This window comes from Rutilus rutilus, assembly GCF_951802725.1.
Source record: "Rutilus rutilus genome assembly, chromosome: 15".
Lineage (NCBI taxonomy): Eukaryota > Metazoa > Chordata > Actinopteri > Cypriniformes > Leuciscidae > Rutilus > Rutilus rutilus.
The window spans coordinates 3436109-3453698 of record NC_140220.1 but is presented as its reverse complement, the minus strand read 5'-3'; the positions used below and the strand labels follow the sequence as shown (position 1 = coordinate 3453698).

Genomic DNA, 17590 nt, shown 5'->3' with positions numbered 1-17590 from the left:
TAGGTCCTGTGAAGAACGTTCACCGAATTCTGAGAGAAATATGTTTCTGGAATAAAATATTAAGTGGCCTTTTTTTTACTTGTAATGAAGCTTGCTTATTAGTGAAATTATTAATAACATGGAATGGTAATTATTGACTTTAGCCTGGATTGATGGCTCGCAATATCGCGATATATATCGTTGGGAAAAAAAATATCGCAATGTAATTTTTTTCCAATATCGTGCAGCCCTAGTGTAAAGGGTGGGGTGCAGTGGTGTAAAGCGTGAGATGCAGTGGTGTAAAGCGTCGGATGCAGTGGTGTAAAGCGTCGGATGCAGTGGTGTAAAGGGTGTGGTGCAGTGGTGTAAAGCGTCGGATGCAGTGGTGTAAAGCGTCGGATGCAGTGGTGTAAAGCGTGGGATGCAGTGGTGTAAAGCGTGAGATGCAGTGGTGTAAAGTGTGGGATGCAGTGGTGTAAAGTGTGGGGTGCAGTGGTGTAAAGTGTGGGATGCAGTGGTGTAAAGTGTGGGGTGCAGTGGTGTAAAGCGTGGGATGCAGTGGTGTAAAGCGTGGGGTGCAGTGGTGTAAAGCGTGGGATGCAGTGGTGTAAAGCGTGGGGTGCAGTGGTGTAAAGCGTGGGATGCAGTGGTGTAAAGCGTGGGGTGCAGTGGTGTAAAGCGTGGGATGCAGTGGTGTAAAGCGTGGGGTGCAGTGGAGTAAAGTGTGGGATGCAGTGGTGTAAAGCGTGGGGTGCAGTGGTGTAAAGTGTGGGATGCAGTGGTGTAAAGCGGTGGATGCAGTGGTGTAAAGCGTGGGATGCAGTGGTGTAAAGCGTGGGGTGCAGTGGTGTAAAGCGTGGGATGCAGTGGTGTAAAGCGTGGGGTGCAGTGGTGTAAAGCGTGGGGTGCAGTGGTGTAAAGCGTGGGATGCAGTGGTGTAAAGCGTGGGATGCAGTGGTGTAAAGCGTCGGGTGCAGTGGTGTAAAGCGTCGGGTGCAGTGGTGTAAAGCGTGGGGTGCAGTGGTGTAAAGCATGCCGCCACTGGACTCTATAGCAGTGGAGACGTGTTCTCTGGAGTGACGAATCACGCTTCTCTGTCTGGCAATCCGATGGACGAGTCTGGGTTTGGCGGTTGCCAGGAGAACGGTCCTTGCCTGACTGCATTGTGCCAAGTGTAAAGTTTGGTGGAGGGGGGATTATGGCGTGAGGTTGTTTTTCAGCGGTTGGCCTCTTAGTTCCAGTGAAAGGAACTCTTAATACTTCAGCATACCAAGACATTTTGGACAATTTCATGCTCCCAACTTTGTGGGAACGGTTTGGGGATGTTCCTGTTCCAACATGACTGCGCACCAGTGCATAAAGCAAGGTCCAAAAAGACATGGATGAGTGAGTGTGGTGTGGAGGAACTTGACTGGCCCGCACAGAGTCCTGAACTCAACCCCATAGAACAGCTTTGGGATTAATTAGAGCGGAGACTGCGAGCCAGGCCTTCTCGTCCAACATCAGTGCCTGACCTCACAAATGCACTTCTAGAAGAATGGTCAAACATTCCCATAAACACACTCCTAAACCTTGTGGAAAGCCTTCCCAGAAGAGTTGAAGCTGATATAGTTGCAAAGAGTGGGCCAACTACATATTCAACCCTACGGATTAAGAATGGGGTGTCATTAAAGTTCATGTGCATGTAAAGGCAGACGTCCCAAAACTTTGGGCAATACAAAAGTGTGTGTGTATTTTTTATACATTTTTATTTATTACTTTTTGTTTAATTAATTTAGTTATTTCTACTTGAAGATAAACTAAACAAAAATGAGAAATGTTTCCTTGGCAACTAGCTGAAATAAAATAAGTTTAAGTTTTGTTTTTATATTTTATTTTATTTCAGTTAATAGCTTTACTTAACCAAAAATAACACAGATGCATGCATAAAAATGCATATAGTGTGACCAGTATCAGTATGCATAGTGAAGAAATAGTATGCGTAGTATCAGCCAATATCATGGTAACCTTTTCCATATTCATGACGCCGCTATAAAATATCACTATAATCCTATATATGGATTTTTCATGCAGTGTATTTGGTCAAGAACAAAAGGATGCAAGAACCTCATTTGGGATTCTGTCACCTTGTAACTGCAGTCAGAGAGAAAGTCATTGTTCGTCCATTTCCTCGTTGTTTCCTGTTCTCCCGCAGGATTACTTGTCATCGGGGTCTTTTGCGGGGGCATTTGAATAATATGCTTTCTTGCTCTGGGTTCAGCATTGATTAATTAATCCATTCCTAATTATCTCATTGAGAGGTTCGATCGGCTCATTTCCTGTTGGCTTTGGTCTTGTTTGCTGATCATGTTTACCTCACCTGAGAGCGTGCATCACATCTGAACGCTGCGACTCCTGAAGGAAACATGAGAACTAACGAGACGTGACCTTGTGAAAAATTAGCATAATGCAATTAACAGCAGTCTGACATAATACATGCAAACAAACATTTGCTTATTTCTGACATGACAGACAGATTCAAGGTGTTTGTCTGTGCAAAACTTGCTGTCATGATGTGGGTGTTACTGATGGTTTTAGCTTGTTGTTCTAAGTGTTTATTGTCATAAGAGTGAATATGAGCAATAGTAGTAATTAAGGCTGCATGATGAATCAAAATATAACAGAAACCTGAGAAGCTTTAAGGCCTCCCTGCAAATTTCCATCAAAATAAAAGTTGAATGGTTTAATGTTTGAAAATTAAGGATTTAAGACAGCCATAAATATATATTGTACATAAAATATGATTATTACTTATTATTACTATTTCTTAAATACTAGATTGTCTTACTTTACAATGAAATATTACAATAGTAATATTTCTTATTTTGTTCTTATTTAGTATATATATATATATATATATATATATATATATATATATATATATATATATATATATATATATATATATATATATATATATATAGTAATAATAGTAATTTTTATTATTGTTATCATTATTGGCATAACAATAAAAATATTATTGTTATTATTATTGGTATAATGACAGGAGTAATAATAATTAGTATTATTTTTCTTATTGGAAAAATTATTGTTATTATAATTCATATTATAAAAAGTCTTATTATTATTGCTATAACAATAAAAAATATTATTATTATGATTATTATTATAATTGGTATAATAATAGTAATAATAATAATATTGATTATTTTTCTTATTGGAATTATTATTATTATTATTATTATAAAAAGGTTTGTTATTATTATGATTATTATTGTTATTGGTATAATATTAAAAATATTATTATTATTATTGGCATAATTACTAATCTTGTTGTTGTTGTTGTTGTTGTTGTTGTTGTTGGTGTTGGTGGTGGTGGTGGTGGTGGTGGTATAATAAAAATGATTATTATTCATTTATTTTAGTCATACTGATATATAATCACAAAAGTTTGGTGCAATTGTGCAGAATTTTTTTACCAATATTTTTTTTAAATCACAATTAGATTTTCTCCCCCAAAATCGAGCAGCCCAAGAAATAATGATGCTTGACTTGGCAGACAACATTAATGAATATTGTGTTATTCAAAACAGATCCAAATTTCTTCAGCTTGCATGTTCTCCTGCTAGTGGCAGTAGAATACTAGCATACTACTCATATTAATGCATTATGTAGTGTGTGTAATGTGTGAAATTGCACTTTTCAGGCTGCAGTCGTGGTATCAGTGTGCATGTGATGTGTTAAGTGTACTTACTATGAAGTACTGCACTGTGTCCTCATTCAGACTGATAACAGCGGCTCTCCCCGATCAGGGCAGATGAGGGTCAGGTCAAAGGTCAGGCGCTCCATCTCGTCCCTGTTGCAGTACAGATGGAGAAGCAGCAGGAATGTGTTTGGCATCGGGCCGCTGGACCTGTTCCCTGTCCTGGAGCCATACTTCACGGTCTTAACTAAACCCAGACCAGCATGCTCTGATTACTAATTTGACATTTAGCTGATGCTTTTTGTTCAAAGAAACGTATACCCTGTCCCAACCTTTGTTCACACTGAAAGTAGAACAGCTGTGCTATATGGCTAGAGATGCTTTAGACTGTTTTTGTACTATCGTTTTAAAATGTGGGGTCGGTAGAGTTTTTAAAACATTTTGAAAGAAGTCTCTTGTGCTCACAAAGGATGCTTTTATTTGATCAAAAATACAGTAAAAATCATGAAATATTACTATTTAAAAGAACAGTTTTGTAAATGTAAATATATAGTCAATGTAATTTATTCCTGTGATTAAAGCTGAATTTTCAGCATCATTACTCCAGTCTTCAGTGTCACATGATGCTTCAGAAATCAATCTAATATGATGATTTGATGATCAAGAAACATTTATTATTATTATTATCAATGGTGAAAACAGTTGTTCTGCTTCATATTTTTGTGGAAACCGTGATACAATCGAAAGTTCAAAAGAACAGCATTTATTTGAAATATAAATCTTAAAAAGCATTATAAATGTCATTAGTGTCTTTTTTTTTTTTAGATCAATTTACAGAAAAAAAGATGAATAAATCTTACTGACCCCAAACTTTTGAATGATAGTGCAAACACCACTAATTATGATTATTATTGCAACACTCAAAATACACAGTAAAAATGGAGAAAGTGTATACTTACCTGCTAATCTTTAATAAAAATGCTTTTGGGTTTCATTAGCAAACATAAATGGACTGCAGCATATTTCTAGATGCCCTGCAGTTTTTAAATATTTCCAGTTGAAACGGGAGGTTAAGTTTTTATAATGTTTTTTTGTTTGTTTTTTTCATAATCCATATGATGTTTTCAGTTGATGAATGAACAGAACATTGTTTCGCGCCTCCCGTCAAATAAATCGCAATAAGCTTTGTGCTTCCTTACTTTTGATATGAAACAATGTCTCAGATTTCAAATGATGTCAATTTTAATAGGAAATTCAAACGATAGCCTAAATACTGTTTTGGCGCTCTTTAAAATGACGCGAGCTCGCTGTTGCCGCCTCAGATCAAGAGAATCAGCAAAACGGATCGTCTCTTCAGCGATAGCATGAAATAAACATGATTGAACATCAGAAGGTATGTTAAAAGATACAGTACAACTTACAGAAATCCATATCGTGTCTCATGTAATTGCTTAATCAGTTTCACAACACGGATGACGTCAAAAAAACAGCTTGATGTCACGTAACGTCACATTTACCTCAGAAAAGCCATTCATTTCATGCCAACATTTAACAAATTGGAGTAGAAACATATTTTTGCAATTATAAAGTTAATATTATAATTTTATTAGCCTATTATAAAAATCTTCCTTGTGTGTAATTTGAAAAAAAAATCAATTAACCTGATTAACCTTCAATATTATAGTAAGCAATGTAGTACCAACTGACTCCCTGTAGTTTTTTTCCTTGAGAAAATGTGCCATACTGTAGGCCTACCTGATATATATCCAAAATAATCGATATCAAATCGAATTTAATACCCATGTATTTAAAATACATTTATTTCATACTGTACAAATTGATTAACATATTTACTGACATATAAATATTATAATTAAACTTTATTTGGAGTATTTCTTTATTGCACAATGCATACTTCTTAATATTAAGCCTAAATGTGTTTTAATAGCCTATCATTAGTAAGGATAGTATGATCTCTGTATAACATCAGTCTTTAAATGCAAGATATTTAAAGTGTTGTCCTGAACTGCTCTGAGACACAAAGGTTGAGGATCCAAATGCAGTTTATTTGGGTAATCCAGAATCGTAATCAAACGCAGGCAAAGGGTCAAGCACAGGAAGGCAGTCCAAACAAACAAACAAACAAACAAACAAACAAAAAGCGAATCCAAGAAACAGGCAAAAATCCAAGAACCAAGAGACAATGAAACCAGGGAGAATGCTCAGAAACGCAGTATAAACACTAAACAAGACTTTGCAGGGAATGACAGAAAGAACCGGGCTTATATAGGGTGAGCAAACAAGAAGATGAGACACAGGTGAAAACAATGAGTGCTAATGAGTCCAGGCAGAGCAGAGAATTATGGGAGATGTAGTTTGTGAGGGAATGACAACAGTCTGTTGTGGAGTGCCCTCTGGTGGCTCTCAAGGGCACTGCAACTGGTGATCGTAACAAGTGTAGTACATAAAGTGTACTTGCAATAGTTCCACTTTAGAACAATCAAATATACTTCAGTATATCTTTAGTTGGACCTCAGCACTATTTCAGGATAACTAAAGTGCATTAAGTACAAAATTAGTTGTTCCAATTTAGCAGACTTTATATAAATGTAGTATACCAAAAACTACCATTGCAGGGTATTTATATTAAAGCTACAATATGTACTTTTTTTCGCCACTATGGGTCGCTAACCTCTTACAATAACAAAGGCGTAGGTTGATGACGCATAAGTGGAATCATGGAACTTGTCGTCATGCCGATGGATCTAATAATGTTATGGATGAGTGAACACATTGATGTTATTAACATGACTGTGGTACGAAGCAGGACGCGAGTGCTAACGAGAGACAGGTATCAGCGCCACACGCGAGTCCCGCGGATATGAAGGAATAAGGACAATTCATTCTACCGAACTAACTTACCCGCAAGTGCTGAATAATACTCACACAGGTCAGTTTATTAGACGAATGAAGCTTGTGAGGTAACGCAGCGCTGTTTCACTTGCTCTACACTATCACACTAAACTGCATTTGAGTGTGTTGAAAGTTATAATGTTATTCTATGTGTTAGTTTGTCTGTATGCTAGATCAACATTAGAATAACATACAGATCATATTCTAACATTTCATCATGTTGAGCTATATAACATTGATTAGTTTTATGTACATTAGCTCACCTCTACATTTGCGCGTCTCTGTCAAGTCGAAGTTAGTCGCGGACGTGGAGCTCGAAAACGCCACGCTGATATTGATCCTCGTTTTAGTTCTCCTTTTTGTCCCCAAAGTCTGCTTGCCATGGTCCATAATGTTTGAACGAAACAACAACAGCGTGAGCGTGCCGCTAGACATAACGCAGTTGTCCGCGTCTGTCGCCATGGTTACCATGGCAGTACAAGCGGAAACCAGGGATAGCGCGGATATTACATCATTGACAGGCGACAAGTGAACATGTACGAGCCATTATTTAAAATTGAAATTCTCTGAAATTAAACATCTTTGGGAACTTTTGGCATATTGTAAGTACACAACTGCAGGAAATGTATCACACTGTGCAAGTGATTTTTGGATATTTTATTACAAAATTCTTACATATTGTACCTTTAAGCACATAAAGGTATGTATTTGTAGTATACTTAGCATAAAATAAAATAAATGTATTCCAAATACATTTTGGGTATATTTATTTTTCACTAGGGCTACAAGTTAGTTCTCCGGGCTTTGACGTCACGCCTGCAGAACTCTCGTTTGTTTTGTACGCTAAACACTTTTGGTGCTGTGTTGGGAGTCCAAAATGGGCTCAAAGCTACCACCAGAATATGTGGATTTTCACTTCCTGAAGACTTTAAATATCTCAGCTATTGTGTAGGATAGAACTGGTTATGGCTGCACAATATATCGAAATATCGCAAATGTATATATCACGATATGCATAATCGCAACAGCTTGCAATAACTGTGGTCATGAACGAAAGACAGAGAAAATCACTCACTGCTCTTGGCTGAATAACTTTTATAGCTTTAATAAGAATCAGGATATATTTAATTCATACAGTGAAAACTAATCAGTGTTTAATTTTACATTTGATTATTCAGTTTGTGTTGTTAAATAACCCTAATAATGCCCTAAACCCCGTGGTTTACACTGATGTTCACTTTCAGAAGTTTTAGGGATGTTTTCTAGTCACAAAAAAAATGTGAAACACATGTAGTTTATATAATTTAAAATATATTTTAAAGATAATTTAAGTTTATTTTACACACTTTAAGCATTATCGTATCGCATTATTTAACGAGTTATCGCACATCGCATTTTTCTTCAATGTCGTGCAGCCCTAGAACTGGTATAGAAACCATGACTGTGTAAACCAGAGAAAAGAGTGAATCAGATATCCATCAGCTTTCCTATACGCTGGAACGGCCAACAAAAGCAGGAGCATGTTCTCCCTCTTCTTCTCTATCTCGCGCTGGCTGCATTAACATTCCTTTGAAGTCTGATTCCAGAGCAGATCATCATCTTCCTCAGCGTCTTTATCTGTCTCTCCTGATCTCGTGTTTGAACTCGTCTCTTCAGCTCAGCGTGTCGCTGTATCATGATGAAGGCTGCACGATACTCTCTGCTCCAGGTGGATTCTTTAAACCCAACATGAAACCAAACTTGACTTCATCTTTCTTTCTTCATTCATTCACATTACCGCTCTTATAGTGAAGGATTCAGTGCCGAAGATATCCATCATGTTGACCATAATGTCTCGTTCAGAGTCTTGAATGAAACTGATCACATGTGTTTGAGCTGCTGTTACACAAAAACCAAAATAGCTTTTCCCCTGTGTTTCCTTTCCGTTGATCTTTTCTTTCATCATGTGTTACCTCTCGAGGGACTGGCCTGATTCTGAGAGCTCTCTCACCCTATAACACGCTTTTCATTTTGCCAGTGTCATATTGACAGTAAACACAACGATGACTCATGGATGCTCACTGGCACTGGATACAGCAGTTGCATGTGTGTGTGTGCATGAATTTTATTTTATTATATTTTATATATTTATTTTGTATCCTCCATAGTAAATAGTAAAATAAATCTCTAAGATATTTAATTACTTAATAAAAAATAAAACGCATTCACAATGCAATTTCTATTTTATTTTATTTTAACCCCAAAATATTTTACCACTTCGTTTTACCAATGTTAGGAAGTCAGAGAAATTAATAAAAATATTTTTGAGTGCGATATCAATAGAATAACTTTGATAAAAGATTGTGTTAATGTGTATTTATTTATTTTTATTTTTATTATTTTTGGGATGGGATGGGGATTAATCTACAATAATACAGATAATACAGATTAATCTGAAATAAATCTCTATAAGATGTTTTTAATTATTTGAATGAACCCACAATCACAATGTATGTAATTTCTATAATAAGACATGTTTGTTTACATTTTTATCATTAAAAAAAAAAAAAAATTTCATTTTACTACTTTTACCAATCTTAGGAAGTCTGTGAAATTATTTAAATCTTAAAAAGTTATGGACATTTCTGTTCGATATATATTTCGCTTTGTTGGTTATAAATGCATGTTTTTGAGTGCGATATCCATATAATAACTTTTTAAAAAGTTAGCAAAAGTGTTTAAAAAGTCTTACTGACCCGAACGTTTGAATGGTAGTGAACATAACCTCATGTGTTTAGTAGATCTGCTCATTGAATGAACACGATCTACTGTACCTAAACGTCAAATTCCTCCCTCAGATATCAGACCGATTATTAATCGATACATGTTAAATAAGTGGCAAGAAGCGTGCAATATGTGCAAGAATAATAAGCTACATGAAACTCATCCGGAAATTACAAACAGACTTTTTATCGCTCTTAAAACTAGACTTGATCAAGTGGTCTACACCAGATGTCGTATGGGTCACACAAGTTTGACTCATGCTTTTTTCATTACAAGTGCACAGGTCATGTGAGTGATTCCTTCGGAGTGAACGCGGGTGAATCTGACTGCAGTAGATGTGAAAGATATTAATAAAAATGTTTATTCTGCCAGCGCACATACCTGTATTTACATCCTGTTTTCGGTCGAAGTCCACAGTAGTCGATTGTCGAGTTCACGTGCATAGGTTTAGTACCTATGATCAGGAAACAGGATGTAAACAAAGGTATGAGCGCTGGCTGAATTAACTTCATTTTTATTAATATCTCTAACATCTACTGCAGTCAGATTCACCCGCGTTCACTCCGAAGGAATCACTCACATGACCTGTGCACTTGTAATGACACATCAAGGATGTTAAGAGGCTAAAAGCAGGTTTAAAACTTGCCCCATTGAAGTCAACAGGGTGCAAATTTTAAAACGAGGATAACACGGTGTAGGCAACACCGATTTTTGTCGTTGTTCTCTGTACTGACAGCACTCCAAATGTACAAAAAAATTAACTCAATGTTAAAATTGACCGGAGTTCTCCTTTAAGATTATGCCTGAAAAGGTTTTGAAATTTTTTTTATCATATGTTAATGAAAAAATCTTGTATGATATGACTTTCTGTTTTTGTTTGTGTGGTTTTTGTAATTGAATTTTTGCCATGAAAATAGCTTTGAATGCTGACATGGCGCTAAATAAAACAATCTGAATCTGATCTACTGTACCTTTACTTAAACAGCATGTGTGTATCCTTCTCTTCTCTTCTCTCATGTATATCTCTCTGTTTGTGTTGCAGTGAGTGACAGCTGCTTTCGCAATCTCGCTGAGGACCGCAGCGGGGTCAACCTCAAAGATCTCGTGCACGACCCTTCCTTGTGAGTGACCACCACAAAACACACACACACACACACATTTGTACTTAATGCATGTCTCTTGATGCTTTTCAAGTTATTTAAATCTTGCTATCCGTATATTTGTATTACTGTAACGTGCTAAACGGCTTCTGTGGCCTGTTAGCTTCACTGCTCATATAATGAGACGTTCATGTCATGCTAATCACTTGATGCTCGAGTTCAGGCTGTTAAACATGCAGAACATGTGCTTGCGTTGAACCCTTGATGGATATTAATGTCAGAACGACTCAATGTCACACTGCGCTGTAATGAAGTGTCATTGTACATGAATGAAATGTGCGTGATGCATATCAAACAGTGCAACCACATCCAAATACACACAGAAAATCACTTTATCTTATTAAACTTTATATCAACTCTTTCCCTCCATTGACGGAAATGTCAGGCTTTCCGTGTTTTCACTGTTTTACGGTAGGGGGCGCTATTACGCATCTCGTTGAAAGAGTACAGAATCTCCTGATCACACACAGGCGAACACAGGCGAAGAAGAAGCAGAAACAAGCGATATCGTATGTAAGCAGATGCATATGTAAAAATGTCGTAAAAGTCATACGGCTTCAGAAACGACGTGAGGGTGAGTAAAATGACAGAATATTCATTTCTTGGAGCAAACTATCCCTTTAAGAAAACTGGCACCCTGAAAACACTGCTTCCCTTGTAATGAATTCAGGAGGAAGTGTTTGGACGAGCTGTCAGGTGAAATATAAACCCAGGTGGTTTAGTGGAGTGCGAGATGACAGACTGACAGATGAAGCGGATGTGTGTTAAGTGTGAACGCTGCAGGAGAGACGGCTATCAGACGGGGACGGGTCCTGTTGTCCTCACGCGACTGCGGTTGCAACTAATTGGTGGCACTAAAAATAGCCAGTGAATAAATCAGATCGGTGGCGTGTGGCTCGTCTTACACTGACCCTGGCCTGTTAGAGAGAGTTCAGCTGACCTTGGGCATGCTTTGAGGAAATTAATCTCAGTTTTCATCTAGAAATCTAAAGAAAAAATTTTTTAATCATATTTTGCATAATTAAAATGAATTTTTAAGACCAATAAGATATTTTGCAGTTATTACAATTAAGCAACAAAAAAAAGCACATGTTGTTAATGAAATGTTGAATTGCTCTCTTTTTTTTTTTTTTTTTGCACTTTTCGTGTAATTAAGCACATATTTTATAACATTTTTATAATATTTTTATTTATTATTGAAATTTTCGGCTAAACATGATTTCCACTCTCTATAATTAAACACATTTTTATTAAATTCTCAAAAGAATAATCTTTTTGTTTCTTAATGAAATCGCTCAAACATGTTTTGCACTTATTGTATAATAGTGCACGTTTCTATTACATTTTTATAATAATATATTTTTGTATTAATAAAACATTAATAATGAAATATTAATCATGATTTGCACTTATCATGTAATTAAGCAGATTTTATAAGTAATATTTTAACTTTTAAGTAACTTTTTTTATAAGTAATATTTCTGTTTATTAATGAAATTTTAAACATGATTCTCACTCTCCCTATAGTTAAACACATTTTTATGATTTGTTTATAATAGTAATATTTTAGTTTCTTAATGAAATGTTGAATTGCTCAAACATGGTTTGCATTTATCGTATAAGCAAAGTTTTTCTTAGTAATATTTTTGTCTCTTAATAAAATGTTAAACATGATTTGACTGAAATTTTAAATCCCCCTATAATTATTAAATTCTCAAAAGATTAATGTTTCTTAATGAAACTGCTCAAACATGTTTTGCACTTATTCTATAACAGTGCACATTTCTATTACATACTATAAAGTTTTTTCTTTTTCTTTTTTTACATGTTTATAATAGTAATATTTTAGTTTATTAATGAAAAGTTAAATTGCTCAAACGTGGTTTTCCCTCACCGTATGCAGCGACTCATCCATACTTCAGATGTTCAGTGCAGTAAGCATGTGAGTGTTTTCAGGTAGGGTCCCAGCATCCTCCAGCAATGCTTTAAAGTGCGCCGAAAGCCATCATTCTGCACAAAGGTGCTCCATTATTAATGAAATCACAGCAGCAGATGGCCTTGGTTTGGGAGCTCATCCAGAAGTAAAGCTGGGTCACAGATGTGTGCGACGGGATGCGTTCTCCTCCTCTGGCACACGCTCTCTGTCTTTCTTTATTCATACCCTGAGGAAGGCGGCGAGGCCAGGAATGATGTTTTTAAGTGTGGCAGGGTCCATATGACAGCAGGGGTCGATTAAACAATCATAACTCTTCCATTAGATGGAGAAAGACGTGGCCAATGATTCTGGCAGAGAAAAGTGCAACTGTTCAACTGTGCCAGAAGTATCGCTGGAATCCTGTCGGCAAGGGAGGATGTCAGTACCCCGAAATGTTTTAGAGCTTTAGTTTTATTCATTTTAGGCACTTTTTCTTGCCATTTCTATAAATGGACTTATTAACATGTAGCATGTTGTTGCAATCCCGCTGGTCACAATGGTAAGATGCCTGTGTTCGCAATATCATACTATCATACTTCTCAATTAAAAAACATTTTTTTTTTAAATCACATTTAAATTTATGCATTTGCAGACACTTTTATCCAAAGCGACTTACATTGCATTTCAAGGTACACATTTCTACCAGTTCTTGCTTTCCCTGGGAATCAAACCCATGATCTTGTCATTGCAAGCGCCAACGCTCCACTGTTTGAGCTATACAGGAAAGCTAGTCATGGGAAAAAACTGGAAATAAGTCATGGATTTGTCATTTATTGGTCTAAAATTATAGGAACCCTGCTTTTAGTACTGGTAAATAGCACTAAGAGCTATTTAGTATAAGATTCTAGTATAAGATTTGTTAATGTTTTTGAAAGAAGTCTCTTCTGCTCACCAAGGCTGCCTTTAGTTGATCAAAAATACAGTAAAAATTGTGAAATAGTATTACAATTTATTATAACTGGTTTCTGTGTGAATATATTGTGAAATGTAATTTATTTCTTTGATACAAAGCTGAATTTCCAGCATCATTACTCCAGTCTTCAGTGTCACATGATCCTTCAGAAATCATTCTAAAATCAATACACTTTATTTTGAAATTGAATCTTTTGCAACATTATAAATGTCTTTAACTGTTACTTTTGATCAATTTAACACATCCTTGCTGAACAAAAGTACTCTTTTAAAAAAAATGCACTGACCCAAACCTTTTGAACTGTAGTGTATATAGCAGAAATAGTAATAATAAAAAATAATAAAAAAATAGTATGCTATTCTGAATTCATCCACTGTGTGAGATACTGTATTCCATAATGCAGTTCCATTGACTGTATCTGCCACTATCACACATTTTAGAATCTCCTTCTTGACTCATTATTTGTTGAGACTGACAAAAGTTTTTTTTTTTTTTTTAAATGCACATTTTTACATACCATTTTTTTAATAATAGTTGATAGTATGCAGTGTATAGCGTGCAGTATGTGGTGTTCCATTCCAAACGTCTTTCTCTTCCTCTCTTCCTCTCTTCTTCCGCTCATCTCTATTGCCTTTAGAAACTCTGGAAACCTTTTAGTTCCATAATATTTCATCTTTAGGCCAGCACACCCCAGTAAAAATGATTTAATTACTCTGACACTTTAACGGATAGTTCACCCAATAATGAAAATTCTGTCATTAATTACTGACCCTCATGTCGTTCCAAACCCGTAAGACTTTCGTTCATCTTCAGGAACACAAATGAAGATCTTTTTGATGAAATCTGAGAGCTTTTTGTCCCTCCATTGACAGCTACGCAACTACCACTTTGATGCTTCAGAAAGTTCATAACGAGATTGTAAAACTAATCCATATGAATTGAGCAGTTTAGTAAAAAAATTCTGAAGAGACTCGATCGCTTTATATGATGAACAGAATGAATTTAGACTTTTATTCACATATAAACATTCTCGTGTTACCCAAAAAGTTTGAGCTTCTGCAAGAACCAATGAGGTTCGTTCTCGTGTTACGCAGCACGTTTGATTTGAGCTTCAGGAGGAACCAATGAGGTTCGTTCTCGTGTTACGCAGCACGTTTGAGCTTCTGCAAGAACCAATGAGGTTCGTTCTCGTGTTACGCAGCACATTTGAGCTTCTGCAAGAACCAATGAGGTTCGTTCTCGTGTTACGCAGCACGTTTGAGCTTCAGCAAGAACCAATGAGGTTCGTTCTCGTGTTACGCAGCACGTTTGAGCTTCTGCAAGAACCAATGAGGTTCGTTCTCGTGTTACGCATCACGTTTGAGCTTCAGCAAGAACCAATGAGGTTCGTTCTCGTGTTACGCAGCACGTTTGAGCTTCTGCAAGAACCAATGAGGTTCGTTCTCGTGTTACGCATCACGTTTGTGCTTCAGCAAGAACCAATGAGGTTCGTTCTCATGTTATGCAGCACGTTTGAGCTTCTGCAAGAACCAATGAGGTTCGTTCTCGTGTTACGCATCACGTTTGAGCTTCTGCAAGAACCAATGAGGTTCATTCTCATGTTATGCAGCACGTTTGAGCTTCTGCAAGAACCAATAAGGTTCATTCTCATGTTATGCAGCACGTTTGAGCTTCAGCAAGAACCAATGAGGTTCATTCTCATGTTATGCAGCACGTTTGAGCTTCTGCAAGAACCAATAAGGTTCATTCTCATGTTACGCAGCACGTTTGAGCTTCTGCAAGAACCAATGAGGTTCATTCTCATGTTATGCAGCACGTTTGAGCTTCTGCAAGAACCAATGAGGTTCATTCTCGTGTTACGCATCACGTTTGAGCTTCTGCAAGAACCAATGAGGTTCGTTCTCATGTTACGCAGCACGTTTGAGCTTCTGCAAGAACCAATGAGGTTTGTTCTCGTGTTACGCATCACGTTTGAGCTTCAGCAAGAACCAATGAGGTTCATTCTCGTGTTACGCATCACGTTTGAGCTTCTGCAAGAACCAATGAGGTTCGTTCTCGTGTTACGCATCACGTTTGAGCTTCAGCAAGAACCAATGAGGTTCGTTCTCATGTTACGCAGCACGTTTGAGCTTCAGCAAGAACCAATGAGGTTCATTCTCGTGTTACGCATCACGTTTGAGCTTCAGCAAGAACCAATGAGGTTCATTCTCGTGTTACGCATCACGTTTGAGCTTCTGCAAGAACCAATGAGGTTCATTCTCGTGTTACGCATCACGTTTGAGCTTCAGCAAGAACCAATGAGGTTCATTCTCGTGTTACGCATCACGTTTGAGCTTCTGCAAGAACCAATGAGGTTCATTCTCATGTTACGCAGCACGTTTGAGCTTCTGCAAGAACCAATGAGGTTCATTCTCATGTTATGCAGCACGTTTGAGCTTCTGCAAGAACCAATAAGGTTCATTCTCATGTTACGCAGCACGTTTGAGCTTCAGCAAGAACCAATGAGGTTCATTCTCATGTTATGCAGCACGTTTGAGCTTCTGCAAGAACCAATGAGGTTCATTCTCATGTTATGCAGCACGTTTGAGCTTCAGCAAGAACCAATGAGGTTCATTCTCATGTTATGCAGCACGTTTGAGCTTCAGCAAGAACCAATGAGGTTCATTCTCATGTTATGCAGCACGTTTGAGCTTCTGCAAGAACCAATGAGGTTCATTCTCATGTTATGCAGCACGTTTGAGCTTCAGCAAGAACCAATGAGGTTCATTCTCATGTTATGCAGCACGTTTGAGCTTCTGCAAGAACCAATGAGGTTCATTCTCGTGTTACGCATCACGTTTGAGCTTCTGCAAGAACCAATGAGGTTCGTTCTCGTGTTACGCATCACGTTTGTGCTTCTGCAAGAACCAATGAGGTTCATTCTCGTGTTACGCATCACGTTTGTGCTTCTGCAAGAACCAATGAGGTTCATTCTCATGTTACGCAGCACGTTTGAGCTTCAGCAAGAACCAATGAGGTTCGTTCTCATGTTACGCAGCACGTTTGAGCTTCAGCAAGAACCAATGAGGTTCATTCTCGTGTTACGCATCACGTTTGAGCTTCAGCAAGAACCAATGAGGTTCATTCTCGTGTTACGCATCATGTTTGAGCTTCTGCAAGAACCAATGAGGTTCATTCTCATGTTACGCATCACGTTTGAGCTTCAGCAAGAACCAATGAGGTTCATTCTCGTGTTACGCATCACGTTTGAGCTTCTGCAAGAACCAATGAGGTTCATTCTCATGTTACGCATCACGTTTGAGCTTCTGCAAGAACCAATGAGGTTCGTTCTCATGTTACGCAGCACGTTTGAGCTTCTGCAAGAACCAATGAGGTTCATTCTCGTGTTACGCATCACGTTTGAGCTTCTGCAAGAACCAATGAGGTTCGTTCTCATGTTACGCAGCACGTTTGAGCTTCTGCAAGAACCAATGAGGTTTGTTCTCGTGTTACGCATCACGTTTGAGCTTCAGCAAGAACCAATGAGGTTCATTCTCGTGTTACGCATCACGTTTGAGCTTCTGCAAGAACCAATGAGGTTCGTTCTCGTGTTACGCAGCACGTTTGAGCTTCAGCAAGAACCAATAAGGTTCGTTCTCATGTTACGCAGCACGTTTGAGCTTCAGCAAGAACCAATGAGGTTCATTCTCGTGTTACGCATCACGTTTGAGCTTCAGCAAGAACCAATGAGGTTCATTCTCGTGTTACGCATCACGTTTGAGCTTCTGCAAGAACCAATGAGGTTCATTCTCGTGTTACGCAGGACGTTTGAGCTTCAGCAAGAACCAATGAAGTTCATTCTCGTGTTACGCATCACGTTTGAGCTTCAGCAAGAACCAATGAAGTTCATTCTCGTGTTACGCATCACGTTTGAGCTTCTGCAAGAACCAATGAGGTTCATTCTCATGTTACGCAGCACGTTTGAGCTTCTGCAAGAACCAATGAGGTTTGTTCTCGTGTTACGCATCACGTTTGAGCTTCAGCAAGAACCAATGAGGTTCATTCTCGTGTTACGCATCACGTTTGAGCTTCTGCAAGAACCAATGAGGTTCGTTCTCGTGTTACGCATCACGTTTGAGCTTCTGCAAGAACCAATGAGGTTCGTTCTCATGTTACGCAGCACGTTTGAGCTTCTGCAAGAACCA

The 17590-nt window shown here is 37.6% G+C and overlaps 1 protein-coding gene across 9 annotated transcripts in view; it reads left to right on the top strand.

Annotated features, from left to right (window-relative positions):
* Positions 1-17590, top strand: part of gphnb (gephyrin b) — a 106263-nt gene that overhangs the window by 30802 nt on the left and 57871 nt on the right. For all 9 annotated transcript variants that reach the window (XM_084433188.1, XM_084433193.1, XM_084433192.1 and 6 more), the window contains exon 2: positions 10401-10479. In XM_084433188.1, coding sequence (XP_084289314.1) covers positions 10401-10479 — 79 coding nt within the window. The remainder of the gene's footprint in view (positions 1-10400; positions 10480-17590) is intronic.